Consider the following 26,993-nt stretch of genomic DNA (forward strand, 5'->3'; position numbering starts at 1 on the left):
CTACTTCTTGAATACCTTTGGTGCCAAAGCTGCACTTTTATTCAAACTCAGTTTGCTGTAAATGCTGAACTGTAGAGGAGTCCTGTTAAAAGACTCTGAGTTGTGTCTTAAAACAAAAGATCTGTTTCCTATTTAAAAACATTAACCTTAGACACCTTTTCTTTTTTTTTTTGTGTAAAAGCAACAAATAAATATTAAAGTGTTCTACAAACACCTCCTCCCCTGGCATTTCTCATAACCTGGATGTTGCAGCATCTCACGAGGCTGCAGAACAACCTGGAACAAAAACCCGTTAAGTGGAGGAAACAACGAGTCTGCGTTCCCGGTCCAAACTCACTGACCACTGCCTTGTCCCTGCTCCCCCCGCCCCGCTCCCCAGCACTCCAGCAAACTCCAGCCCAGCTCCATACAAACAGGCTTTTTCCTTTAAGATAAGACAGCAGGTTATTCAGAAGGAACAGAACTCATTTCTGCTGAAATCCAGCAACACATTACGGAAAAGAAATCTAACAGTAAAACCCTGCTGATGCAGGATCCACATTTAGAATGCACAAAAGTAGAAATACCTCATCTTTAAAAGCTTTGGCTTGCTAAGATCCTTTTTAACTGATAATGATGAAACAATGTAAAAGGGAAGTACTTACAGAGAATCACTGTAAGTAATACACACACACAAACAAGAATTAGTTTGCAACCTGAAAGCCCTCATATAGAGAAGGGTGGATGAAAACAACCCAGCTCAAGGTTTCCTCAAATCAGATGCCAGAGGAAGTTATATGATGAGTTGGAGAGCAAATAAGAAAACTGGATTTGATAAATGAGACATTTATGTAGATAGGAACAGTTTGCAGCCTCACTGTGGATGCATGAAAGAATTGTCAGATATTTGTATGAAGCTTAGTGTTAAAAGAGAGTTTGCAGACAGGAGTTTACATTTAAAACATACCCTATATTGTTAAATTAGCCCCTGAGAACTCAGAAATAGCTACCTACCAGAAATACCCCAATTTTAAGCACATAAACAGAGAGAACAAGCATGGTGTTATTATCTCTCTCCACAAACAATCCACTATCAACATAGAAACACCAACACGTGTCTTCTCATAAATCTGGTACAGGATACATCAAAATAATGACCAGCAAAACAAGCTGCATCACTCCCAGCACTGCAGCATTTTAAAGACTTGCTAAAATATGTCAGCAGACCTTGAAGAACAGACTTAAACCCACTTATTCTCACACAATACGAGCACCACAAACCACAGCCAGTGCTGCTGTACCCAGTAACTTTAAATCACCCTGTGTTCTGTGGAACAGCATCCACACGGATCCACAACCCTGACTGATTCCACCTTATGGGGATCACTATCCACAAAGGTGGGCAGGGGGATTCCAAATCCTTCTGGCATAACCAGGGCTGGAGTCAGCATCGCCTGCTTTGCTGTTTTTAAACAAACACGGAGCTGCTGCTGGACTGTGTGTGAGCTAAGCATTCCACACACCTCCCAGAGCGGTGTCCCACTGCCTTCTCCCCCACTCTGGGGAGAACAGCCCAGCTAGGGATAGCAAACCCAGCACCGAGCTGCTCAGTTCTGCCCAGGCTGAGGAAATGACCAGGGAAAACCTGGATGCCACCAGAACTAAAGTTTAGAACTACCACAGTTGTAGGATTAGGGAATTCGTTCCACTCACGTTCCCGGGGAAGCGGGGTGAGGAGACACGAGGAGACGTATTTATAAAACAAAATTCTGAAGGCTTAGTACTTGCCTCGTGTCCTCCTTCCTTCTCCTTCCCACGCAAGTACGAGTGCTGCTCGATGGCATCCAGCACCTACAGCAAATAATTTCTCCATGTCATTAAAAGGACAGAGACATCTGCTCGCACCAGACCTACGTCATTGCTTCCAACTCCGTTCAAAACTGACAGAAACGCAGCTCCCTCTTCCCCTGAATTCACCAGGTCACATTCCTGCTCACAGACGGATCCCAGGGTAATCCCAATGGAGCAGCGCCGTTCATCCGAGCCATGCCCGGCTCCAGGTGAAGGCAGGCGGCCGCTCTCCCTCCTCTCCTCACGCTCCCACCGGCGCGTTTCCGTGCGCTCGGGGCTGCTATCCTGGAGCTCCAACTTCCACAGAGCTCCCAGGGACAGCTCCCGGCACACGGGAGAAAAGCAGGGAAGGAGGGAGCGAAGGAAGAAGGGAAGGAAGGAGCGGCTGTCCCGGTCTCCCGGACCCGGCACGAGGTGCGGAGGAGCTGCCCCCCACCCTGCCCCTGTCCTGCCCCCGGCCGGGCTCTCAGACCCCCCAGACGCCACACTCGCAGCCCCGCGGGAACTGCCCCGACCCCAAGCAGCCCCGGGCGGGCCCCGCCAGGAGACACCCCAGGACACCCGGCGCCCCCCGTCCCGGCAGCGAGCGCCCCGCGCCGCCGCAGCACCCACAAAGTGCTTTTTTTAGCCCCAAACGCGCTGCCAGTCCCAGTGCTGCCTCCTGCCCTCCGCGCCCCAGCGAGACCCGCCTGTCAGCGGCGCCGCTCCCTCTGCCGGTGCCTCACCTGGTGCCGGCCGGCGGCAGCGGGCCACGTCCGCAGGGCCCGGGCAGGGAGGGACGAGGAGGAGGAGGAGAAGGAGGGGGACGGAGACGGAGCCGGAGCGTGTCTGCCGGGCCGTGCCCGTCACCGCCGCTTCCTGCCCGGCCCCGCTCGGCGCTCAACTGCCCCGCCTGGCAGCTCAACCCGGCCGCTGAGCGGCGCAGCCTCATGGAGCGCACCGCCCGCGCCATTGGCGCTCGATTGAGCCGCCTGCACGGTCTGGCGGGGCACGGAGGGAGCCGTGGGGGGCTGAGGGAGGGGGAATGGCGACCTCGGGTGTGGGGCTCACAGCGAGATCGGGCTGTGAGTGTGGGGGTGTTAGGGTCTACAGGGGCCTAGGGTGGGGGTGTTTGTGTCCGGACTCAGGTGGACGTGAGAGGTGTTAGGGCCCTTAGTGCTCTCAGGTGTGTATGGGGGGGGTGGTTGAGCCCACAGCGGGTTCAGGTGTGTGTAAGGGACTTACGGACCTATAGTGGGGGGTGAGGGGCCGAGTGGCTATAGTAACCTCAGGTGTGTGTTGGGGAGGGTGATGGCTGTTGGAGTCTGCAGTGGTTTCAAGTATGGGGAACGGTGTTAGGGCCCGTATCAGGCTCAGGGGTGTGTGGAGGGGTGTTAGGGCCCATAATTAGTTCAGGGGTGGGTGAGTGTGCGTGTGTGTGTGTATACATTGTCAGGGTCTATAGTGGTCTTAAGTGAGTGTGTGTATGTGTGGGGGGGGGGGGGTGTTGGGGCCCACAACCAGCTCCTGTATGAGGGGACAGTGTTTGGGCTCCATAAAAAGGCAGCTCTGCAGCTTCTGTTGCAGGTGTTGGGGGAGCCTTGATAAGGGGCTGTGTGTCCTGTGGCGGGTCCCAGCAGGAAGAGGCTCCTAGTACCCAAATAGGAGCAGCTGTGATTTGGTAGCAAAGCCCCAAAGGAAAAGGAGTTGTAGCAGGGGGTGAGAACTCTGGGTTAGGAATTGCTCAGAGCAGAGAGAGGGCAAGGTGAGTTCGTGCTGTTTCTCCCACACTTGGGGGTTCTCCACAGCTTCTGAACCTAAACACTTCATAATTGCAGAGGCTTATGGTGGGGGGGGAGTGGGGTGTTAATTATTTTTCTAAATAAAACTGAAGGAGCAGAGCTTTATCTGCCAGTACCTCGTGCAGCCTCATTCTGCCAACTTGCTCCTGACAGCTGTTCCGCTTCTTGGGCTTCTAAAACCATCCTTAGAGAGCTGTGTGAAACTACAGGTACAGAAACCTGAGAGCCCTGAGTCCCAGGTGAGGGGTGTTGGTGTGTCCTGTGCCTCGGAGGCCAAGGTACAATACCAGCTTTTCTCATTGTAGTCGAGTAATTTCACACAATGAGTTTCCTGTTTATAAGCTGAGCTCTGTAACTTTATTTCCCCCCTCTGTTTCTTACAAGTGGAAAGAAGAGCACAGTGAGCACGACTCATCTGTCAGCAGCTCTTGTGAAAAGCTGATGCTGACCAAGCAGGAGGCAGAGATCTCTCCCCAAACTGAATGTGTATAAAGCACTGACTGAGTTGTGATGAGAACAACAGCTCTGATGGAAGCACGAGCCAAGAACAACAGCTCGACAGAGAACTTTACACTTTCCCTGACAACTCCTTGGGGCGGAGACAGTTAAGTTTCTGCATTTGTAAGGGAAACATGGCATTCCTTAAAGCTGAGCCTCCTCCCTCGGGTTCCCACTGAATGCCTGAGAGATGACAGCAGAGGGTGTTTCCAGCAGGCTCCTATTAGACAGGAGGAATTAGCATGGAGGGAGCAACTGTGAGATCCCAGTTTAGACCACAGAATGAGCTAGAAAGCTTTGCAGCAGCAGCAGTTTGCCGGTTTTTTACCCACTGGATACACACAGCTCCTGGTCAGGGTGTTCCTGTGCCCTCGTGTTGGTGCCTGCACCTGCCCGATGTGTGAAGGGCTGTGCTGGGAGGCCAGATCAGTTCCAAACAGAAAGAGCTGAGGCAGCAGTGAGGCAGGGCAGATGATCATTGGGAGGGCAGCTGCGATTCAGAGACACTTAAAACTGGTTTGGTATCCCCAGCAGCACAAACCCGGCTGGCAGGGGAGCTGGTGAGCCGAGTACGTGGACAGATGGAACAGATACAGACAGGAAATAGAGGAGAAAAGAGAAATATTAGTGTTTGTAAAACTCTGAGTGGGGTCTGATTAGTTCTTGAATCCTGCAACCCCATTTTATTTTTAGCTCAGTGACTGGATGGCTTTGGGAAGTGGTTGGAGGAGCTCAAGCCAGATGTGAGTCTGGGGAGAGGACAAACCCGTGGGCACCAAGCAGTTGATGCGATGCGGCAGCCGCCACCACGCCCTTTCCTGTTCACCCCATGGCCGCAGGCAGCCCTGCCAGCCACGCTGTCTGAGCGGGGAGAAGGGAAAAGGAGGGGTTTCCAAAATGCTGATAACCCACAGCATTCCTTGGAAAAGGACAGGTGGTGAGCAGCTCTGGTGGTGTCTCTCTTCTGAGACAAAAACGCTCCCAGAAGTTCTGGGAGCTGCTTGGACGGGTGCCGACTTTTGGCCGTGCCTCAGCCTCCTCTCCTGTTAGAGGCAATATTGACTTATGGAAAGAGGTACGGAGCATACTTGGCGTGGGTGTTCCGAATTAAAAATTGTCAGTCTGGGCAAACAGACCTTTGGGGTGAACGGCAGGAAAGCCTAGTGGCTGCGCTGCGTTATTACAGGTCCTTTCAGAACACGGTGTGACCTGGTGCTGCTCCGGGCGCTGAGCACCCGGCTCGGCGGGTTTGGAGAAGCGCTGCAGGTTTTGGAGCTCAGTGCTTCAGATCAAACCCATTTCCTTCCCCTCGGTGAGGTGTTTGTAATGCCTCAGTGAGTCAGTAAGTTGTGCATGTGAGGAATGCACCTCACAGCTGAAGGTGAGCGATTAGTGTGGCTGCGCTGGAGGTGATGAGATTAATTAGTCCTTCCCAGGTGAATTAGAGCTGCAGAAATAAGATACATGAGCTATTTAGTCTGAAATACCAATGTGAGGCATTTTCAGATGGAGTGGGATCCTGCATATGACTCTCACCACAGGATATGTATCTTGATCGTTATTTTTGTAGCAGTGTCTAGTCAGGAGGATAAGCAGTACCCGGCAGATGCAGGGCACGTGTTCTACAAAAGCTGCTGTTCACTGGCAGGAAGCAACTGATTCACCTGGGTGAGATCACAGTGCCGTGGCGGGGCTCTGCTGAGTATGGAGGAACAGGGAAATAATTTGTCTATTAAAATATAATAAAATTCGAAAGAGTACAAGTGTCCTAATGAGTCCATCCCCAACAAGGCAAGGTCCTGCTCCGTGCCAGGGGAACAGCTCTGCTGTGTGTCTGTATCATAAAATCACAGAATGGGTCAGGTTGGAAGGGATCACAGAGGGATCATCTGCTCTAGCAGGGTCATCCCAGAGCACGTGGCACAGGATTGTGTCCAGACGGTTCTGGAGTATTCCCAGTGAGGGAGACTCCGCAGCTTCTCTGGTCTCTGTTCCACTGCTTGCTAACTGCACAGTGAAGAAGCTCTTCCTCACATCTAGGTGGAACTTCCTGTGCACGTTTCTGCCCGCTGCTCTTGTTCTGTCTCTTGGCACCTCTGAGCAGAGCCTAGTCCACGAACGCGAGCCCAGGTGGCCACAATCCGCTGAGGAGTTAAATCCCACCTCCAGCAGACTTTAACTTCGTCGCACGCACTGGGCGGGGCCGGGACTCGAACCCTTAACCCTGTGGCCCGCAGGGTCCGCGTTGGCCGGGCGGGGGCGCCGCGGCTCCGGCGCCGCCCGGAAGCGGAAGCGCGGCCGCGGTTCCCGCCGCGGTTGCCGAGCGGCAGCCGCTCCGTTCCGTCCCGCCCGCGGCCATGAGCGCGGCCGGACTCGTGTCCGCGCCGCCCGCAGCCCCGCCGGGGCCGCCCGCTCCTGCCATGGCCCCTGCGCCCGACTACTACGAGGAGGAGGAGCTGGAGAGCGCCGAGGAGGAGGACGGCGAGCGGAGCGCCCGGGCCCGCGACTCCGACGAGGGTGTGTGGGGAGGGGGCGGGTTGGTTCCCGGGGACGGGGTGGGACAGGGGGTTGGAATGGGGGCTCTCGTGGGGGTGTGGGATGGAGAGGACCTCTCCGCAGGGCGCTTGGGGAAGGGCAGGGTGCTTAAAGGGTTCGGAGCGGCGAGAACACCCGAAGGAAACAAGGACCTACCTGTCAGGTTGCAGCGGTTCCCCGCGGAAGAGTAGAACAGCGAAGCCACCGGAGAGGTGGAGGTGTGGCTTCCCAGGTGAGGAGGGGGCAGTGGGACACAGGAGAGCGCTGAGCAGGGGCATTGAGTGGGACAGCAGGGTGGAAACAGTGGAGAAATCTAGTATATTGGTTCTATTTCCGTAGTTTGGAGGGGGAAGGAGGCGGCTAAGGGAGGAGAAAGTGTGGACAGAAGCATAGCAGTGCAGGAGGATGTGACAGTAGGAGAACCAGAGAGCGGGGGAGAAGAAGAAATTAAGTAAAACCCAGAGTATCCAGGAGTGTAGAGGGCATAAAATAGCAGATAAGGGGGATGTAGGAGAACTCTTGGACAGTGGCTGTTGCTGGCAGCAGAGCTCTCCATCCCCTCTGGTCTGGTTATGTGTGGGATGATGTTAAAGATGCAGAGGGTGACAGGGTCAATGAGGGCTCTCACAACAGTATGGAAGTCCTTTGTGGTGATACAGACACTTAAGTACATTTCTTGCAGTTAAAAAGCTTGTTGGTTTATCTTTGGCGTGTTAAATTTTATCTTAAGTTTAAACTGTTTGTTTGTAGTTTAAGAAAAATCTGAGAAAGGTTTGGTTTAAGGGGCTGGGCCCCCCTTCTATGTGTAGGGAATTAGTTGTGGTTTAGGTTTCTCATCTGTACCCTATAAAGTCCAGGCACACTGACCCCTTTTTGGAAAGGGAATGGATTCTTAGCTACCCACATATTATAAAGGGAAGCCTGAAAAATCTTAGTAGAAAAGTAGCAATCCCACAGTGATTTACTTTATTTATAGTTTATACTGTCTATTTATAAAATGCAGCTATCTTTATGGCAGTGCTGGTATTTGTTTGAATGTTGAAGTACTTCTAAGTGAAGTGTAGCTGAGAAGTTCAGATCCCAGCCAGTAACTGCTCTCTTTGGTGAGATCTTTGTGGTCAATCCGAGCAGCACTGAGTTGGTGGAGCTCTAGTAACAAGTTTGTGAAATGTCTTTCAGTCTTTAGACTGTTTGTGTCTCACCTGTGTGAGTGTTAATGTAGAGCCCGTTGTCTTAAATGGGAAGAAATTCCCAGGCTCTCTGAAGTTGAAATTGTTCAGACTTGATACAAAGCTGCACTGCAAAACTCACAGTTGTAGGAAGCTGAGATGCTTCATTTCAATCCTGAATTAATCTCTCAGGTTGTCTTTGTTAAATTGCCTGAGGTTTGGGGACTTTTTTTGTTTGCCTGTTTCCTTGTTTTTAAATAATTTACTACTTAGTTTGGGTTTTTTAAAAATACTTCTTAAATTTTAACAAGTTGGTTTTTGCCACATTTAGATACTGAGGATGCCAGCGAAACAGACCTGGCAAAGCATGAGGAGGAGGACTTTGTAGAAATGAAAGAACAGTAAGTAACCCATTCAAATTGCAAGTAAGGTGAAGTTCTGTTTATTTGTGGGTTTGGGGGTGTTTATTGCCTAAAACTTGCCAAATTTTGGGCCAAGATGGGGAGTTCAAAGTGCTTACCCCAATGGAATAGCTCATGAGTCCATACACTTGTATTTCTGCTCCCCCCAGTTACTTTCTCTGTTCTATATAAATTCAGGGAATTAAGGGCTGCTGCTGTTTTGAGCAAAGAAATAATTATGAGTTCTGGGAGCAGCTGCAAATGGATCCTGCTGTAGACAGATCCTTTAAATAAAATAAAGGCTCTGCTTTAGATAAGTTAAGGAGAAGTAAGATGCCTGTCCAAATGCCTTAAACAATTGAATTCTAGTCCTGAATCAGAAATGGATTTTTGGAGACTTGCAATAGTTTCCCCATGGTGTTTAGGAGCATTTTGCAGTATTTTGAGTTCTTGCTTACTGGCAGAGACCTGTTTTTATATAAGTCAGGAAGACCTGGCCAGTGTTAAACCACAGATGTGTGGTAAAAGAAAGGCAGGTTTGCAGCAGCACCAGGAATAGACTTTGGTGGTTTTTTTAATAATGTGAGGAGCTAATACACAGATAATAAAACTTGAAATAGTGGAAGAATGATTCTGCTGTGAAGTTTCTGGTGTTTGTAGATCTAAATGTCATTTTAGATTTTGACATTAAAAAAAAAAATCCTATTTTATCCCAAATTGTAAACCCATTGTAGAACCAAAGAAGTGCCAGAATTTTTAAAACAATGAGAACCTTTCATTTGAATAAAATCCTTTTAGTTTGTAGTTCATTTGTTTCTTGAAGTTTTGAAAAGTTTTTGATTCTGTGTAAACATGTAACTTAAAGAGATGGTGGAATAGACTATGTGTGCTTGGTGTTTAAAGTTTCATGCTGTGTTTGCAGGATGTATCAGGACAAACTGGCATCTCTGAAGAGGCAGTTACAGCAATTGCAGGAAGGTAAGCTTCGAAGAGTAGCTTTGTTTTTTATTTTCAGCACTTTCCAAATGTCATAGAAGGAGGGGGGGTTTGAAAGATGTGAGCAGTATCCTTCACTGCACGTTGGCTCTCAGCTGTGCTGCAGAGTTAAAAATCCAGCCGCTTCCCATCTTTTCTCCATCTTAACTCCACTTGTAGTTAAGCTTCTGTGCTAAGACATTTCTTAAAAGGAGTAATCCCCTTTTCACAAAAGCAGGGAATGTGCTTTGAGTGGTGTATGGCTCCTTGAGGATATTTAATACTTGGGGAAAAAAAATTCAGTGGGAATATACAATTTATTTCCACTAGGTACTCTTCAGGAGTATCAGAAAAGGATGAAAAAGTTGGACCAGCAGTACAAAGAAAGGATACGAAATGCAGGTAAATGGAATTTCTCTCTAAAACGCCGCAAATAACTTAAATGTGTGTCTTGTATAACACCTGAAGTAAAAAAGAGGTAATTCTGCCCTTTAAAGAAGAGGAACTTGCTGGAGCAGAGGGATCTTTGGGTATATATTAGGGCTTTTTCAGAGTCCGCCAAACATGACAGGCTCTACCTTGATAATTTTTTTCCCTTGATCAGCACTGTTTGCTGACTGATAAACAGTTTTAGTCTTCATTTGTGTGAAACAGCACAAGTAAAAAGATTATTTTATTTTTATCTGCCTAACCCTCAGTCTCCCACTTTGGTTTGTTGTCTTGTGGCTCTTGCTGAAGCTTTTGGGTGCCCTGTCTCCTTCAGTTTGCAGGAGTGGGAAGTTAGGAGCAGGTGCTTTCCCAAAGATCTGTTTTATGCCCTGGAGCAATGAATACAGAGGATTTGCTACTGGAACTGTTGTTCTGCATGACTGTGCCATGGAATGGGCTGCCTGGACTTTGTGTCCTGCTCTGTTTCAAGGAGCAAAGGCCCAAGTTCATTTTTGAAGTGCCCAGTGCTCATCCTTCTGGGTGTTTTTATTGTGTTGCTGTAGAGGAATGGCTTGGGAATCAGATCCATCTGCTTGCCCTCACTCTTGCTTGTTCACTTTCAGGTAGTTCTTACCTTGGATATTGAAGCAGGGCCTTTATAGAAGGCTTTATGTGGAAATAGGAAATGTAGCTGCTCCTCCTTTAGAAAAAGAAGGCAATTCTGTATTTCTGAAAGTGCTTGGGAAGGTAAAGGATTTGCTTGAGGAACTGAACTGGTTTGAACAACTTCTTGATGACAGGAATCTGTCCCCTGAGATGAATTTCACTAATGATTTAGGTTGGAAAGGACCTTCAAAAAGACCTTTCACATGCACTAGAGCTGCATTCTGGCAAGCCTGGGCTGTTTTGGTAAAATTAAGCCTAAGTGCAAACTGGTATTTCTGGCTAGCCATGAGCAGTGCTGTAGCAGCAGAGTTCTTCCACAGGAGGGCAGGTGGTGATCACTTGGAATTTTATGATTAAAAAATCCAGCTGCTTGTACTACGGGAATAAGGGTCTTTTATGCTTGTCCTTGCCATGCTGAGGTTTATTAAAACAACAGTTTAGATTTACCTGTATTTGATTGTCTGCATAATGCTGCTTTCATGCTTTGCAAATAGGAAGTTTGATTTTTATTGCACCATTCTCATATTTGGTGTGTATCTATTGCTGTTTTTTACATTTTTTTAAAATAGTGGAGTAGTACAGTGTTGCTACTACAGCCTTCTCCAAAACGTGTTTGAAGCTTGGGATCTTTGCAGAAGTTTTTACTATTTCAGGTATTGCCAAAGCTTAGTATGCTGGTGAAATGTGGTGAGTTGAGGGCTGATCAGGGGCCTTAGTTTGCTTTTGTTGCCGCTATTTTGAGTAAAAATTTTGGTTTGGGCATTACTCCTCCAAGAAATGCAAGAAGGGTCCCATCCTGCTTAATCTCAAGTTGTTAGAGATGACACAAGCATCATCAGCAGAACTATTTCACACCCAGAAATCCACTCACCTCATCCATAGGCCTGACTTGAACTAATCATTGCCATATGTTGGCAATTAACCCTCAGTGCTGCACAACAATTCTGTTGTTGCCCCAGGCTTAACCAGCCTGAAATCACACATTTGAGCCTCTGACAGCTGCAGAATTATTTGTGAACCAGTCACTGCTGAGATTCATGAAGTTGGCTAAAACTTTGAATATTTAGCTGCATATTTCAAGTTTCTATTATTAGTTGATTAATTAAACTGGAAGATGGACTGCCTGTTTAGTACTTCTGGGAATAGTAGCTGAACCGAATAGCGTAGAATACTGGAAGCTTTTCAGTGTGGTGACAATCTGTAAAAAACCTCTAGTAACAGTGCATTTTTGTGGAACTTTTTCATAGTCACTTTATTTTCAACATAAAGCTGTGAAGTCAGAGTAGAGGTTGGATAAGTACATGCATTATTTGGTTCACTTCCTGTCTTGGCTGCAATATTCAATGGCTTAAAATGTTAAGGAAGTAATTTCGTGCAGCTTTGAAGGTAATAAATTAAGTATTTCTTGTGTTTCAGAACTGTTCCTGCAGCTGGAAGTAAGTACTCTTAATTTATCAAAAATATGCATTAATTAGATGGAAGAGGCATAAACCTTGTTTTATCAACTTGTGTTTGGGCTTGTTTTCCCAGAAGGCTTAAAAGAAATTTTCTTCCTCAAGCTGGCTTGTTGCATTTGAGATGTAGTAGAGCTTACTGCTGGTATTACCTCAAGTAACTTCTGCGCTTTTGTTAAAGTAGAATTAAATATTTGCTATTGGCCTCTTGTATCTAGCTGTGCCCTGGGCTGGTCTAAAAAGGGTGTTTAGGGTGATAAGTGCTGTTTATAAATCTGCAGAGCTCTCTGCTAGAGACTTGGTTTGTTATGCAACATTAAAATGTCTTTTTACAACTAATTCTTTTGCCAATATAATAGCACGATAATCATATTTAGATGTTTTTCTGTAGATTGTGAATATTGATAATCTTTAGAACTCACACCGGTTTTGAACTGAAAAGCTGACCAATAAAACGTTTGAAAAGCTGTTGTGATATCATTAACTTGAGTGCTTAATTAACCTTCTTGCTCTTTGGGTTTGCATTAGACAGATCAGGTGGAGAAAAATTATGTGAAGGAAAAGAAAGCAGCAGCAAAGGAGTTTGAAGATAAGAAAATTGAGCTTAAGGAAAATCTGATAGCGGAGTTGGAAGAGAAGAAGAAGATGATTGAGAATGAAAAGCTAACCATGGAATTAACAGGAGGTAAAGAAGATAAGCACCTGTCATTTGCGTTATCCACTCTGCTTCTGCTTAGGAAAAGGTGGCAGTGCTTAGGTAAAGGTGGCAGTGCTGGTTTACACAGACCGCTGGTGGGAAATGCCAAGAGGGGCAGAACACAAATTGAGGGTCTTTTAATGGAGAAAGCAGCTCAAAATTCAGTGACCTGGATTGCTACCAGGTGAATCAAGCAGTGCCAGTGAAGCAGCAGAGTGGATGATGGGCTTGCTTATATGCAGGGAAAGACGCTGCTTTGGTTCCCTGATGTAGCAGTAAAACTATTGAGATATGCCACAGTATTGACCTAACCAGTGATGCCAGCTTGTAAAGCTGTGTCCTGGTCTTCCTGCAGGAGTGAGTGGTCAAGTAGTTGAAGAAAGCCAAACAATAAAGGTTGAAATATGCTGCTTAAAGCCAGAAAAAATAGATTTGTGGGTTACATATGTGTCCAGGCTCTAGAAAATTTATATTAAATGGACAGATTTTTTTGAGACAGTTGGTACCCTTGGTGCCTTGCAGTGCTCTGTGGTAATGGACACAGGGGAGCCATGTCAGGGGTTAATTATTCCTGCAGAGTTCTGTTGCTGTGATAGTGGACCAAAAGTCTGATTTGATGCTCTGAGAGCAACTCCTGCACTTCATGGACTGATAATGTTGGTTTTGTTGCCGAGGCCTGTCCATGAGTTACACCTTTAATGCATGGTATCTACAGGTTTTTATATAAACTAACAATTTAATGAATACTCAGAAATAAGAATTAATCCATGTTCTGGCATATTAAATGGTACTCTTAGCTTCATACAAACTCTCAGGGCTGATGTGGACTTGAAATCAGCTTGAGTTATGCTGTTTCCCTGGTAACTTTTTATTATTTACGAAGTCTGGTCTCATGGTCATCCTTGTTCACCTTTGAGATGAGGAGAGAAGGAATTTGGTGTATTTTCCACGTGCAAAGCTGCTCAAGGTTTTAGTGTCTAGAGGGAGCCAAAGGGGCTTCACAGGTGGAAGTGCTACCCAGGGTGTGATTCAGGGGTGCTTAGAGATGAGCAAATAAATCTCAGCACATAGAAAGGGAGGTAGAATGATGTGTCTGGCATTTATGATATGGTCTCCTGGCTGCCAGTTCAACATAACTTCATGAACTAAGGAATGAGTTGCGAGATTTTTCAGTAAAGTTGTTCAGTAAAGGTTACCTGTAGACATTCGGACAAATGAAGTTCAGATAATTACTTGGTGATGAGACTGGTGTTTTAAGTTTTTAACAGACTTTCTTGTTTTTCCTCAGTGCATATGCTGCAGTTTACTTCCTGTCAACTGCTGCTCTGTGTTATTAATTAGGCTCATTTCATTAATCATTCTTAGATAATCTGAATTTAAATACTGTTTGTTTGAAATCACTCCAGCAGACTTGTATCAGTCTTCAATGCAGAAATTTTCTCTAATCTTTTGACAAAGCTGTTTTTCTGCCTTGTAGATGAGAGCGCAATTGATTTGTAGCTGATGTTTTACATGCTATTAATGATCCAAGTTGGGTTGGGAAAGAACTCCATGAACTTGGTCTTTTAAATGCTCTGTTCCCAAGCAGATAACATTAGCATGAAAAGAATTTGCCTTGAATCCTTGTAGCATCATTGTGCTGCTTATCTGTACCTGGAGCAGCTGTAACCATGGCATTGCCGCACTGAACAGTGACCTGATGGGAGAGAGAACTTGGATTCACTGTCAGCACTTCCATGCTGGAAGCTATCACAAAAAAAAAAAAAAAAGGCAATTTGTTGTATGAAAGAGGAAAGATTATTTTCATTGTGCCTTGTGTAGAAAGCTGCTGCTGCTTACTCCTTTCTCTCTGGTCTTATCAGCTCTCCAACTTCATTACTCTACAGATTCAATGGAAGTGAAGCCTATTATGACAAGGAAACTGAGACGGCGACCAAATGATCCAGTTCCTATCCCAGACAAGAGGAGGAAACCTGCCCCTGATATCCTTTCATGGAGTCTCTGTTGGATTTGCAGCCACTGTGCTACCCACCCCTCTGTTGTTTTGTACAGCAAGGAAAATGAAATGAAATGTCAGGTTCAGATTTTAACCTGGGAAATACTGAAGCACGGTTGTCCTGTATGATGTGTGCTAAAGCAATATAGCAATTATATAGTACAATACATATATAGAAACCAGTGTTTGGAGATCCCTTGGTATCCTAACTTAAACCTTACAGTATCATGAGATAACTTTTTTTTTGTCAGTGAGAATAGTTTGAATTCTACAGGCAATTTAGTTCACAAAAGAAAAACTTTAAACGAACATTACATATATATATGCTGAGATAATTGATTCCATAGATAGTAAATGGCTTTTTTCATTTCAAGACATGACAAAGCATTTACCAGAAAGATCATATTTGTCATATCAAACTAGTTTTTCAATTTCTGATAAAGGCTTCAGATCTCTAATCCAGAGATGCATAGCAAAAGCAAGGAGTGCTAGATTTGTTCTTTGAATGAGAAAAGATGAAGATTCATCTTGTTTTCATGTATCACAAGAGTCAGAAAAATATGTCTGTGTAATCCTTAGCATCTGCCTTGCTGCATGTCTCAGAATTAAAATGTTCCTTGGCTTCTGGAAATACGTTTTTAGCTCCTCTGTGATGATAGGCACTTTTTCTATTTGTATATTAAATTCACCTGGAGAGGAAGGCAAGGATATTTGCTTTGCAGAGGCTTCTTATTAGATTCTAAACTTGTATGTCTTGGATTAAAAAAAACTTATCTGAGTGACTCTCATTTTCTGAAGGCAATATCAAACCTTGAACTTTTGGAGTTCATGCAGGATGGTCATGAGCATCTCCAGTTTCAATTAACCTCCTTCTGGTTGGAGATTCTGTTCGCTCTTTCAGGAAAAAAAAATCATTTATTAGTGCCCCTATCGCATCCAAAGTAAATGAGTTTCATGGTGAACATGACCTGCTAATTGAGCATGATACAGCAGCCACAGTATGAAAGTCTCTGCCTTTGCTCACTGGGAGAGGATTAAAGTCTGTCAGAACCAAAATCCTTGCAATGGAGCCCAACAACTGTTAACTTTAGTTTAATACTTTGAATACTTTTGGCTAAACACTTGTTTTGAAGAAACTGAATACAGCAGACCTCTAATAAGATTATCATACACTTACTTGTATTTTCTCAGGTTTTGGGTTTGTTTTCAGGTGCATTGTAGTCTCTTATTTATCCCCAGCCACACAAAGTTTTGTTTAACTAGGTTTAAGTGGGATTTAGCTTCATTGTAAAAACCTGAAGTGAGTCTGTTGTTTCAGCTCACAGACTCTTCTCCACAGAAGTACAAGATGAAAAACACTGAAAATGCTGGTGCTTGATGCCTCCGTGAAGTCAGTGTCAGTGCAGTCAAGGTTTTTCATTGATGGTTGAGTCTGAATAAGTTAAAATTATTTTGCACTCTGCTGCTAAGACAGTGGGGATGGACTTATATTAATTCCTCTGACAAAGAAAAAAAGCTCAAGTAAGACACTTATTAAAATCCTGGAAACCTTTTGGCTTACATTTAGTCAAGTGAAATGTCATTGACCTTTAATTTTTAGCCTTGCTTGTCAAGAGTTTATGGAAACCTTAATTCTGGATACCTCAGCTAAATTATTTGTTGACTGATGAGCAAATAATGGAGGACCTAAGGACGCTGAATAAGGTAGGGATTGTTGTTTTGATGGTATTTCTTTGTTTTAAAGAGAAGGCAAATGCTTTCCCCTGAAGAGAACAGAGATCTCTTTTATGTTCCTTTTTGGGATGTGGGACTATTTCATCCCTGTAGGCTTTCTGAAGTAGCACAATAAAAGATTTAGTGAGATGGTATCTCCTCCTTTTTATTGAGGTTTAATTAACCTAATTAGAATGACTGTCACCTAAAAATGTTACCTTTTGTCTGAACCAAGGGATGAGCTATGTTAAGGAGTTTCTTCCTCATGGCTGAACAGATGTCAGTGTGTTTTTCTGGGAGATCATAGTCCGCCTTTGGTTTAGGCCTTAGTGTGGGGTAGGTTTTTTAATTAATTTTTTTTTCCTCCCTGCTGTCAGAGTATTTCAGCAAGCTGGGTAGGGGGCAGTGTGCGTGTTTATAGTTTTTCTAGTTTGGATTTACATACTGTTTTCTTGCTGAACACTTGAAGGCTTATCTAATTTTTTAGAATATAAGCTGCTCCTTAAGGCATTTCAGGATGGTAGTGGGGCACTGGTTTTGTGCCAGCTGTTGAGGTTTCCCTAGTGATTTATCTCCTGTATTTTGTGTACCCAGAGAAATGTTGTATGATGTTCAAAAATAGTGCGTTAGATGGGTTTGATTCGTTTGAGTGGGTTATCTGAATGCTCTGAAGTTCAGGTTTTTGGGCTTTTGTATCATTATATTGATTATCTGCACCTTTGGCAGTTTATAGCACAATGCTCTGGTTATGTGTTATGCCACTGAACAGAGCATTTAAAATAGAAATACTCAGAGCATGGAAAGTAAGATATCCGAAATTAGCACTGCAGCTTCTGTGGCTCCTGTCAGATCTCTAACACTGCTTTACTCTCTTCCCATGTAGCTTAAATCACCCAAGAGACCAGGTGAGTTACAGATGCATTGGAACTCGTTCACAGGGGTGCTGTTCTGAACAGAGAATGGTATTGTAGATGTTTGACTGTGCATTTTGCCTATGGAATTGCTGTTCTTTGTGGGGTGCTGATGTTGGTCAGGGATGGGAAGGGGGGCATGTGCATCTTTGGTGGCTGAAATGCCTGGGCATGGAACAATCAAGCTGTGAAAAGAGGTTTTCCATTACATTCAGGTGCATCTGGACACCTTGTCTGCTTGTCAGGTCCATTCAGGGATTGACCACTTCTGGTCAATCTGCCTCCAGCTCTCTAGATGTGCCTGTACACTTTATTTCAAGACAGAGTGGGACTAACTTGCCTCAGTAATTTTAACCATATTTAACTAATTAACTGTGGATTATAACTAAAACAAAATCAAGGACATATTGCCCATCACTTATCCATAAATGTTTTTTCAGATAAATGCTGTATTTCAGTGAATATTTTAACTCAAGGCAGAGGTTGAGTTACTCATCACAATATATAATATTTTCCTGATGGATATTTGAGTTTTTGTTTTCTCTGCTTGTTATTTCTGTACACATGACCTTATTAACTGTAGTTTTGCAGTCAGAGGTGCTGCTGATGGACTCGTGCTGGTCTTTAACCAGAGTGTCTCTTCTGTCTCCAGCCTCCCCCTCCTCTCCCGAGCACCTCCCAGCTACACCAGCAGAGTCTCCAGCACAGCGATTTGAAGCTCGGATAGAAGATGGAAAACTCTACTATGACAAGAGATGGTGAGGCCTGGGGAATTTCTGTTTTCATCAGTCTGAATGTTAAGTAGTGAGGAGGCAGAGGCTGCAGAGAGAAATGGCTTTGATCAAAGAATTGGTGGACAAAATGCTTTTGGGCAGAGATTTGCTGCTCCCTGCACAGGCTCAGCATTGATCCAGTAAAGCAGAGGTGGTGATGGAGTGTTTACACTGTGCAGGCTTTCAGAGATAACTGGTGGCTCCAATAAAAGGAGACTTGAATCTTTTCTATGGCCCACTGTGGCAGTCAGGAAGTCAAACCTAATACGAGGTAGGAGAGCCAGCAGCAGCCACAGTGGTATGTAACTGAAGCTGCCCAGCTTGGATACAGACACTCTCCATGATTTGCTGTCAGCACCACTCACATTCCTGAGGTTCAGTTTTCCCAGCATTCCACAAGGTGGCAGAAGAAATCGTCCACCAGCTGCTCAGGATGAAAAATGCTTCTAATAAATCCAAATAACCTTTAAAGATCAAACCCACCTGGGAGAGGCAACTTCAGAATTGCTGATTGGATTTATGTCTGTTGAGGTTTATGGCCATACAGCTGTACAAGCCTCACAAAACACAAGGAAAATATTAAATTCTGCAGAGGAGTCTTAATAGATCTTAAACTTAATCCATGAGATTTGCAAACCTGGATAATCAAGGGGGTAATCTTGAACTCCTTGAGCAGAAAGCAATTTGTGAGCCTACTTCAGTGTTCTGGTGCCTCAACATAACACATGATGAGGCTGTAATTTTATCACAGAAGTAGGTGTGAAGCTGTTTTTTTACACAGCAATCACCTTGGCCAGTTGGTCAGTTTTTCCTTCTGACTGCAGTTTAATTGAGAGTTCAGTGTACACAGCTCTCATAAAAGCTGCTCCCTGCAGTTCAAACATCCATGAAGCATAAAGCAGATAAGAACTGAACAGGCTACTTATTCCACAGATTCATCAAGTGCCTTTTTTTTTTTTTTTTTTTTTTTTGCTTTCATAAAGTTTTTTGTGTATAAAGTGACTATCCCCAGGATATATTTGGATGAATAAACTCTTCAGAATTTTGAAGCATATGGAGTACTTGAAAAGTGTTCATAGTAAAAAAAGAAAGAAAGAAAAAAAAAGCATCTGAAGTAATCTGTCAGTAAAGCTCAAAACTTGCCATTAAATGTAAACCTGGAAGAGCTTCAGTGAGCCCAGATGAATCTCACCAAAGCACCAGCTCTCTCTGAAGGTTATCTAGCTGGGACAGAAAAACCACTTAACAGATACTTTCATCTTGCTGAATTCAGTTGTCATGGGGGTCTTACTGTCAGGAATTCCAGCTGTTGTCTTTCCTGGCTGCCTTGTCCTTATGCTGTTTTAAGACCAGTATTTTACCTTTTTCTTGGTTGTAATAATTCTGCTTAGATTTTTTTGATTGATAGTAATAGTACTTGTGCAAAGTAGCTGGTGTTTTAAAATAATGAAGTAACTCTCGGTAGGGGGAGGGTAATTCTTCCTAAAGTGCATAAAGAGTGCTGGCATGCATAGAAATCCTAAACCTGACAGCCCAGGAATGACTTTCTCTGTTTCCTGATGCAGCCCTGCATGACAATTACCTGAAAACAGGGAATGTTTAAGGCCAGTAATGAACCCCATGAGGTCTTGCAGAGACATTTCACAGACGTCTCCAAAGTGGAGTGTTTCAGGTGAATGTGGAATTAGACTCAGTATTTCATCCTCAGAGCTCTGTGTTCCCCCAGCAAATCCTAAACCACAGTTCCTGTAAAGCAACCATCTTTTTGCTTTTTAGCTTTGCTGCATACAATAATGCAGAGGGATTTCTTTCAATCTTCTGGTGGAGTTGCAGTTGGAAATCTCAGCCTTTCAGCAAAATATTTTATAGCAGGAAATAGAATTAGTTCTGCTTGCCTCACTTAGTGTGTTTTACCTGCTGCAACAGCGAGACTTGTTTGGCTCTTTGCTTTCTTGAAAGCCGACTTAAGCCCCATTGCATTTTTCATCTGAGGTAATTTCCTCAATTCAGTCTCTCTCTGGATACATAAACTTGGCAAAAGGGTGAGACCTGACCAGGTAGCTAATGCACCAGGGTGCTGTGCCTTCAGCTGCCCTGTCTCTGTGAGCGTGGAGCGTGAGACAGCTGAGACAACTCTACAGTGAAACACTGCTGACTTGGTTCTTTGCCTTTTCTGTGCACAATTAACATTAATTTCCTGATGGAGAGTAATTCATGATGTGAAATCCAAGGGCTGAATGAAGCCTCTGACATGTGTCACCAGCTTTGGTAATCAAAAAATGAAAGTGGGGAAAAAATATTTCATTGTCTGTGTGGGCACAGAATACTTGAGAGCTGTTGTTTGTCCTGGTATCTCCTGCACTCCTGCTGATTGTATCAAGATCCTTGCTTAAGTACTCACAGCATGGCATGGTGGGGCACTGCTGGACTGAGATTTTTGTCTCATCTTAGTGAGGCCTTGGGTTTGTAGTAGTTTATTGAGTACCTTGGTATCATTTAATGACATCTGGACTTGCTAAACTGAGATTTTTTTGGCTCAGATCATTGTTGCTGTTGCACGGCCCTGGAACCCACTGACAGTGTTTCTGTCAAAATGAAGGAGAAAGACACCTGTGCCCAACCATTGTTTTAAAGGTTGCAGGATGTGGGGATTTTTTTATTCCCTCACCACCCTCCCTCCATGGGTAATGAGTGTGTTTGGAAGGCTCAAAGCTGACACTCATTCCAGTTACTGGCCAACACTATGAAAATTCTGAGTGCAGGAGCCAGTAGGAAGAGATTGTGGAATCAACCATTGGAAGACTTCCACATGTACAGTATGGTTATTTTAGCAATAACTGTAAAGATTAAGTAAATCTGTGCATTTTGCAAATGGCAGTCAGGCTGCAGGGGGTTGCACTGGGTTGCTACTGAGGGAATATCTGTGCAGGGGTTCTGCAGCTTGGATTGCCCAGATAAAGTCATGATTAGGGGAAAGGTGGAACTACACTTATGCTTTTATAACTGTAAAGTGTTTTGGTGCTTGCTTGATTAAGATGATTTACTTAAAAATCACCTGTTCCAGTGTAATTAGTTCTGCCTATGGAACAGAATGAGGCAGAATGAACAGAAACTGGGGTTTTGGGGCTGGCACACTGTAGCACTTAGACAAATGTGGGCTGTGAAAGAGGCAAGTCCATGGAATCAAACAATTCAGAGTTACAAATTTCAAAGGCTTTGTTTTATACACAACACATTAAGAACAATATAGAGCTTAAAATGGGATGAAGTGGATGTGCTTACTCATGGCCTCCTTATGGCAGGCATTTACAGCTCATTACAAAGTCAGTTACCATTCTGAGTATTTTCACAAAACATGACAGCATTAGAAATTTGAAGTCTCATTAAATAATGCACAGACTGCACTGATTGAGGGTAATTCACTTTTGCTAGTGGTGGTGCTCTAGTAATTCTGTATTGGGGAATAAGCTGAGTATCTGTGATTTGCTCTGTCATATTTTGTCAGGCATGATAAGGAGTTGCCTTCTGAAATCCATCCTGTGTCTGAAATGGGAAAGGCTGCTTGGATTAAACCTTGAAGCTTGGGTGTGTTGTCAGTCACTGTTCCCCTGGGTTGTGGCTGGGGCTCTGTCTCTCCCCCTTGCAGTTGTGAAATCTGTTTTCAGTGAACTAAGACCCTCCTGCATTTCAAAATACCATTAAATGCAGAGTGTGTGATCAGATCACCCACTATTTTGTAAAGATGGAGAAAGTTGTGTGGAAAGAAAGGCAGACTTCACATTTACTCTGTCCAGCTTTATCAATAATGGTTTTATGCATTTCCTTTTTTCTTTTTCTTTTTTTTTTTCTTCTTTTTGCAGGTACCACAAGAGCCAAGCTATTTACCTGGAGTCTAAAGAGAACACAAAAATCAGCTGTGTGATCAGTTCCGTGGGTGCCAACGAGGTGCTGGGCTGCTTTTATTTGTCAGGAAAGGGGGGAAAGATAGGGGTCCAGTAAGGGCTAAAGATAGATTCTGTCTGGTGTGTAAAGAAGCTGAACCCAAGATAAAACTGACTTGAGAAATCTCTTTTTGAGATGGGAAGACATGTGCTCTGTTTCTGAAGGATAATCCTACATTTTGCAAGCTCCTGCAGCACTTGGGCAAAAGGGAGCACTTTGTTCTTTGCTTGCAGATTCCAGACACCTCAGGGAAAGAAATAATAGACTTGAGTGCACTTCTCCTCAATCAGGCAATAAAGGAACTTTAATTTGTTGTGGCAGCTAAGGGAAAACACTTTATTTTCCCCAGACTGAGTTGCATGTGGGATCTGTTTGTGTCACAGCTGTTCCCTTTCAGTGACAGTTGTGGCACTCAGTTGGGTGTTCAGATAAAACCAGTGGTAGTGTGCTCATGGATGCATTAAAATTTGTTTAAAGTTATTACTGTAATGTAGCAAAACTAATGTATCATTCCATCATACTGTGGTAGAATATAAAATTGTACTTGTTTGTTTCCTACAGTTGTTCAAAGTTTGTGGGTTTTTGAATTCTTTTAGCAAGCAAAACATGCCAAATCCTTGGAAATGTTGCCGTTGGGAGATTGATTATCAATGAATGTTGATTTTAATTTCTCTGGAGAAATAATTGAAGTAGAAATCCAGGCGAATACTAAATTTATTTTACATTGAGGGGTCCTGTTAATAAAGTCAATTTATAACTAAAATAATAAGAGTTAAATCAATCTACTGTACCAGACCTGTAGCTAATTATAAAAAAAGAAAAGTTTAGTGTAAATCATAGGCCAGCATAACTTTATAATCCTTTGCAGTAGGAAATACTGGATTTCCCTCCTAAAAGACTCCAGTACTAAGAGCTGGATAATTATTGCTCAATGTATTTATTGAAATATGTTGAAATGCACTAGAAGGATATAATGCAGAGGAAATTGCTCCGACTTGATTTTTAAAATACATGTTTTTAGATCTAAACACCTTGAAGGTGATTTTAAAAACTCTCTGGAGTGGCTGCCTTGGTGGCAGCACTTTGTCCTCTGGAACACGTGGTATGAATCCTTCCATGCAGGTGTTTAAGAGAGAGGCCCTTTTATCTCCAGACACGATTTCTGTGGTACATTGTGGGAAATGCTTCATGGAACAGAATCAGAATAAGCTTTTCATTTGACTAATAGTTACTTGTCTGGGCAAATCCCAGGATAGATAATTTTATGATCTGTGGCTCTAGAGAGACTTACTCTTGATTAGGCAAAGCTCAGTGCCACGGTTCTGTTGTGAACTGTAGCAGGAGGAACCTGCTTTCCTGGTGGTGCTTGAAAGAGTAATTTTTCTTGAGGACTGTTCTGAGCAGGAAGTTAAGGAGGTGAAGTTTAGATACCTTATTTCATTTTCTGCTCAGGTTGCAAATGCCTCCCGTGGGGAGGGAGAAGGGATTAACCTCATTGATCTGTGCCCCCTGAGGTGCTCAGCTCTGCCACTAAGACACAGAGTTAATTTGTCTCTGTATTGCTTTCTGTGAGTTTTCCCTTTTTCTCCCCTACCCTGCCCCATTCTTTTTGCTCTTTCTCTCCTGCAGATCTGGGTGAGGAAAACCAGCGACAGCACCAAGATGAGGATCTACCTGGGCCAGCTGCAGCGGGGCGTGTTCGTGATCCGCCGGCGCTCAGCCGCCTGACTCTGTTCTCCCCGGCCCTTTCCTGGTTTTTAACGGATCACCAAACCTCTGCCAGGGGCTCACAGGCTGCTCACTCCTCCCAGCAGCAGGGAACAGTCCTGACCTCTAACGAGACACTTTGTGGCTGGCCACATAATCCCCAGTAGTCCTTAAACCTTTAGTGATGCCCAAGCACTGCCCTGGACTATTTCTGGATTTTGCATCAAGCTTCCATACGCTCTCTTTGTATTTTGACTGTTTGAGAAGACTTTGCATCATCCTCCTTTTCATCGTTGTTTCGTGGTGCACAGATGGGACTCGTATGTCAAAAACATCATCATGTTTCTTTTGGGAGTCAGACCCGTGGACGAAGCTTTGCTTGTCAAGGCTTGAGGTTATTCATGCTTTTTGGCCTTGTTTTCCTGCAAGGCTCAGGATTTTGGGCAAAAGATGAATCCTGCCAGGTTTCAGCTGCAGCTGAGAGATGCCTCCAGAATACCTGGTGCATAACATCAGCTTTATTGGGTGGACTGTTGAAAGACTGGAGCGCTTGAGAGTTTTTTAGGATGGTGTTGAACAGCTTGGAAACTGCTGAAAATACAGTGATTTTAATGTAGCTCAGAGTCATGCGTGGTTAGTCAGAAGCTTCCATTTGTCTTCACATTAAAAAACCCTTCAATGAACAAGCAGAGTATGTCTGTTTGCTGATACAGATTACCTGGAATAGGTGGATGACTAAATTAAAGGAACAATTACCTGGATTTTGCAGATAGCAAGGCTGTATAAACTCTGTGTATCTATAATCACTCACAGATGTAGAGAGGCAAAAGATCAATTTCCCTTTTTTCGTGGATGCTCAGAATAACAGGTGGGATCCTGCTGACAGGAGATACGGGATCTGTAGTATCCTCCCAAGGAGCCTGGTATAGAGTAGAAAGTGGTGTTGATGTGCTGTTAGCTGGAACGGTCATTCCCTGAAATGCTTTGCAAAGGGCTCCCCATGGAGGTTTTTTTAATTACAGGAGGTAACCCTGGGTTTCTACGCTTGCCCTCCTGCAGCACAAGTGAAAATGCCCAAATAATGACGTTAAGGTACTCCCTAGGTGTTTAAAGATCTGCCTCTGGCATTCCTTTATTATTCCCAGTCATTCACTGATGGCTGGAACCACCAATGCCATGTGTGACTGCCTTGGCAGGAGCCACATGGTGCCCTGGCAGTGCTGTCACATTTCTGCCTTCTGTGCAGAACAACTTTGTGCTCCTTTTGATTACTAGTCAAAAAATTGTAAATTCTGTCTTTCTCAATATCTGTCACTTTGAGGCATCTTTTGGTTTTGCTTTTGAGCTGCCTTCTTGTTAACATCTGTCAAGCCTTTCTTTGGTGTCTGGGTAAATGGAGTAAAGGGAGGGGAGCTGCAATGACTGTGCCCATCTCCTTCCTGCAGGTGGGTGACAGTCACATCCCAAAAACTGACGCCTGTATGTGGGTCTGGAGTGGAGTGTGATGGCTGAGTTCCTGATGTGACTGAGACACCTGACTTGATTTTTGCTGTGTTTGGAGTTTTGAGTGGATCTAGAGCTCTGGCAAGGAAGGAGAGGGTATTTCCCACCCCTTGACAATGTGCCATCTCTACTGCAGCTTAGGCAGGCAGAAAGCAGCAGGCTGGATTTTGTCAAGTTTAACAGCTTACTTAATATAACTTAACATTCTCTGCACATGTCACAGGTTTTTGATAAGGTGATGATGTACTAGACAGGATTTGTCGCCGAGTCTTTAAATGAACATTGTTCTAATAATAAAAAGTGCTAAGGAAGTAGCAGGATTTATTTCCTGTCTGTATCACTTTATCAATATATGTATTTGTGAGAATAGCTGGGGACTTAGGTTCAGTTTTGGGGGAGATACTTTGCCAACAGCCATCTGCTTCCGTGGTGTTCCCTGTTCTGGGGTAATTTTGGGTGTTAATAAGAAAATAGAAATGTGGAGGGGACGTCAGCGCGTGTTGGACAGGAAGAGGGGCTCCATGAACTGATGATGAATCAGGGCACTGCTTCCTCATGGAAGTTGGCAAACCCTGGTCTCAAACTCTTTCACACCAATCTTGTGTCTCCAGGAAGGATGTGTGAGGTTTGTACAACCTCCGTCTGTCAGAATTCCTTGCCAGTTTCCCCAGTGCCCTTGGGTCAGCCTTTGAACAGTTAATTTCTGCTTTTGGCAGCCCTGAGTAGGGGTTATACTGTTGGAAATGGCTCAAACTTAACTGCTACACTGAAGGAATTTTGTTTATAGGCTACTTCATCCTCAGTTTCTTAATGAAATGAAAGTCTGCCTTGCCTTTGTTGATCGCCATAAAGAGTAGATGTGTCTCACTGAGTAAATGAATATTGTATCTTGTATTTTTTTTATCCTGGCAGGCTGTTCTGTAATGGCCTGAGCCATTTGCAGGGCTGGAAGTGATAAAGTGCAGTGCCTTGCTGTGCACTCAGGGAAGCAAATGCCTTTTTTTTTTTTTTTTAATCCTAAAAGGATGCACAAGTAGTTCTGTGGCGAGGATGAGGCATGTGGAGATCAAGAGTAGAGACATCAGCTGTAGAATTGAAGATTTCCTGCCACAGCTTGGAAAAATAGAGGCAAGTTACTCAAGGAGATGGACAAGGTCTTGCTTGAATTCTAGGAGAAAATTGGCTTTTCTGTCTGCTCTTTGCCTGCTTATCATCAGTCTTGAAGGATCCCAGCCCTCTGAACAGAAACAGCTTTGCTGCAGGTATGAAACAATTTAATCCTCATTATGAACAGCATTCAAAGTAAATTTAGGAAATGGCTCTAACTCGTCATTACAGTAATTTTAAAGAAAGGTGAACCTTCTGCCAAAAATAGACTTCTGTTGAGGGTTAAATTGCAGTTGGCTGTTGACTCATATTAAACTTTTTTTTTTTATTGCTTTGAGCAATGGACTGTGATGTTAATACATGTAAAATAAAAAAGACATCCCCCCCAGCCATTAGATGTTCCAATGGAAGGAAGCCAGATCAGGGAGCCAACTTCCAGGAGCTTTTTGACATCATACTCATGGAAAGGTTTCCAAAGAGGCTTTTTCCAAGGACAAATGCTAATACACAAAATTGTCTTTTTTAGTTTATGTGCTCTGCCTGGAATTTTGTAAAGAGACAAAGGGATTTAATGACAGAAACCTTAATTGTTTGCCTTGTTTTTTGTAAATTTCTGGGGAACTTAAAGAAAATAAAGCCTAAAAGAGCAAGAAACAGCTGTGACCCTTGTGAATAACTGACGTTCTTCCTCCTTCAGAAAAAAGAAAAAGCAGCTTTTGGGTTCTTGTTCCACAGAAGCAAACACTGAAATATTCAGAAAATCTGGAATGGGTGTCTAAGGTTTGCTGCTACTATTTTTAGTTTGCCCAGTTCTAAAACTAAGAATTTAATATACAGTGAAATATTTAGAAAACAAAAGAATGCACGTTTCTTTTTTTCTATGATTTATTGAAAACCTGTTGTCAA

The 26,993-nt window shown here is 44.0% G+C and overlaps 2 protein-coding genes and 1 long non-coding RNA gene across 6 annotated transcripts in view; 2 read left to right on the top strand and 1 right to left on the bottom strand.

Moving 5' to 3' along the window:
- The window catches only part of TAOK3 (TAO kinase 3), a 74,888-nt gene extending 72,228 nt beyond the window's left edge, over window positions 1–2,660 (bottom strand). For 3 of the 4 annotated variants that reach the window (XM_032128406.1, XM_032128409.1, XM_032128408.1), the window contains exons 1-2: window positions 2,556–2,660; window positions 1,768–1,830 (exon numbers count right to left, since the gene is read on the bottom strand). The gene's annotated coding sequence lies outside the window, so the exon portion shown is untranslated. Of the gene's footprint in view, window positions 1–1,692; window positions 1,715–1,767; window positions 1,831–2,555 lie in introns of those variants that run through there. The other variant, XM_032128407.1, reaches the window with a different exon arrangement.
- A 233-nt stretch (window positions 2,661–2,893) lies between these two features.
- Window positions 2,894–5,869, top strand: LOC116453235. The gene is made up of 2 exons (XR_004243718.1): window positions 2,894–3,889; window positions 3,996–5,869. It is a non-coding gene; the product is annotated as an uncharacterized LOC116453235 (long non-coding RNA).
- A 542-nt stretch (window positions 5,870–6,411) lies between these two features.
- On the top strand, window positions 6,412–26,741 carry SUDS3 (SDS3 homolog, SIN3A corepressor complex component). The gene is made up of 12 exons (XM_032128424.1): window positions 6,412–6,626; window positions 8,145–8,214; window positions 9,137–9,192; window positions 9,520–9,591; window positions 11,701–11,720; window positions 12,267–12,423; window positions 14,322–14,417; window positions 16,074–16,135; window positions 17,028–17,049; window positions 17,708–17,813; window positions 21,689–21,773; window positions 23,400–26,741. Exons 1-12 carry the CDS (start codon window positions 6,467–6,469, stop codon window positions 23,496–23,498), a joined length of 1,005 nt encoding a protein of 334 aa, XP_031984315.1. The 5' UTR covers window positions 6,412–6,466; the 3' UTR covers window positions 23,499–26,741.
- The last annotated feature ends 252 nt before the right edge of the window (window positions 26,742–26,993 follow it).

Source organism: Corvus moneduloides, chromosome 18, assembly GCF_009650955.1.
Source record: "Corvus moneduloides isolate bCorMon1 chromosome 18, bCorMon1.pri, whole genome shotgun sequence".
Taxonomy (NCBI): Eukaryota; Metazoa; Chordata; class Aves; order Passeriformes; family Corvidae; genus Corvus; species Corvus moneduloides.

What these genes read in the sequence shown, in the direction of transcription:
- SUDS3 (XM_032128424.1), top strand. Translation starts at nt 6,467, where the DNA reads ATGAGCGCGGCCGGACTCGTGTCCGCGCCGCCCGCAGCCCCGCCGGGG. An exon ending in GAGGAGGAAACCTGCCCCTG is followed by an intron (nt 14,418 to 16,073) that starts ATATCCTTTCAT and finishes AATTCTGGATAC; the next exon opens with CTCAGCTAAATTATTTGTTG. An exon ending in GTTCCGTGGGTGCCAACGAG is followed by an intron (nt 21,774 to 23,399) that starts GTGCTGGGCTGC and finishes TCTCTCCTGCAG; the next exon opens with ATCTGGGTGAGGAAAACCAG.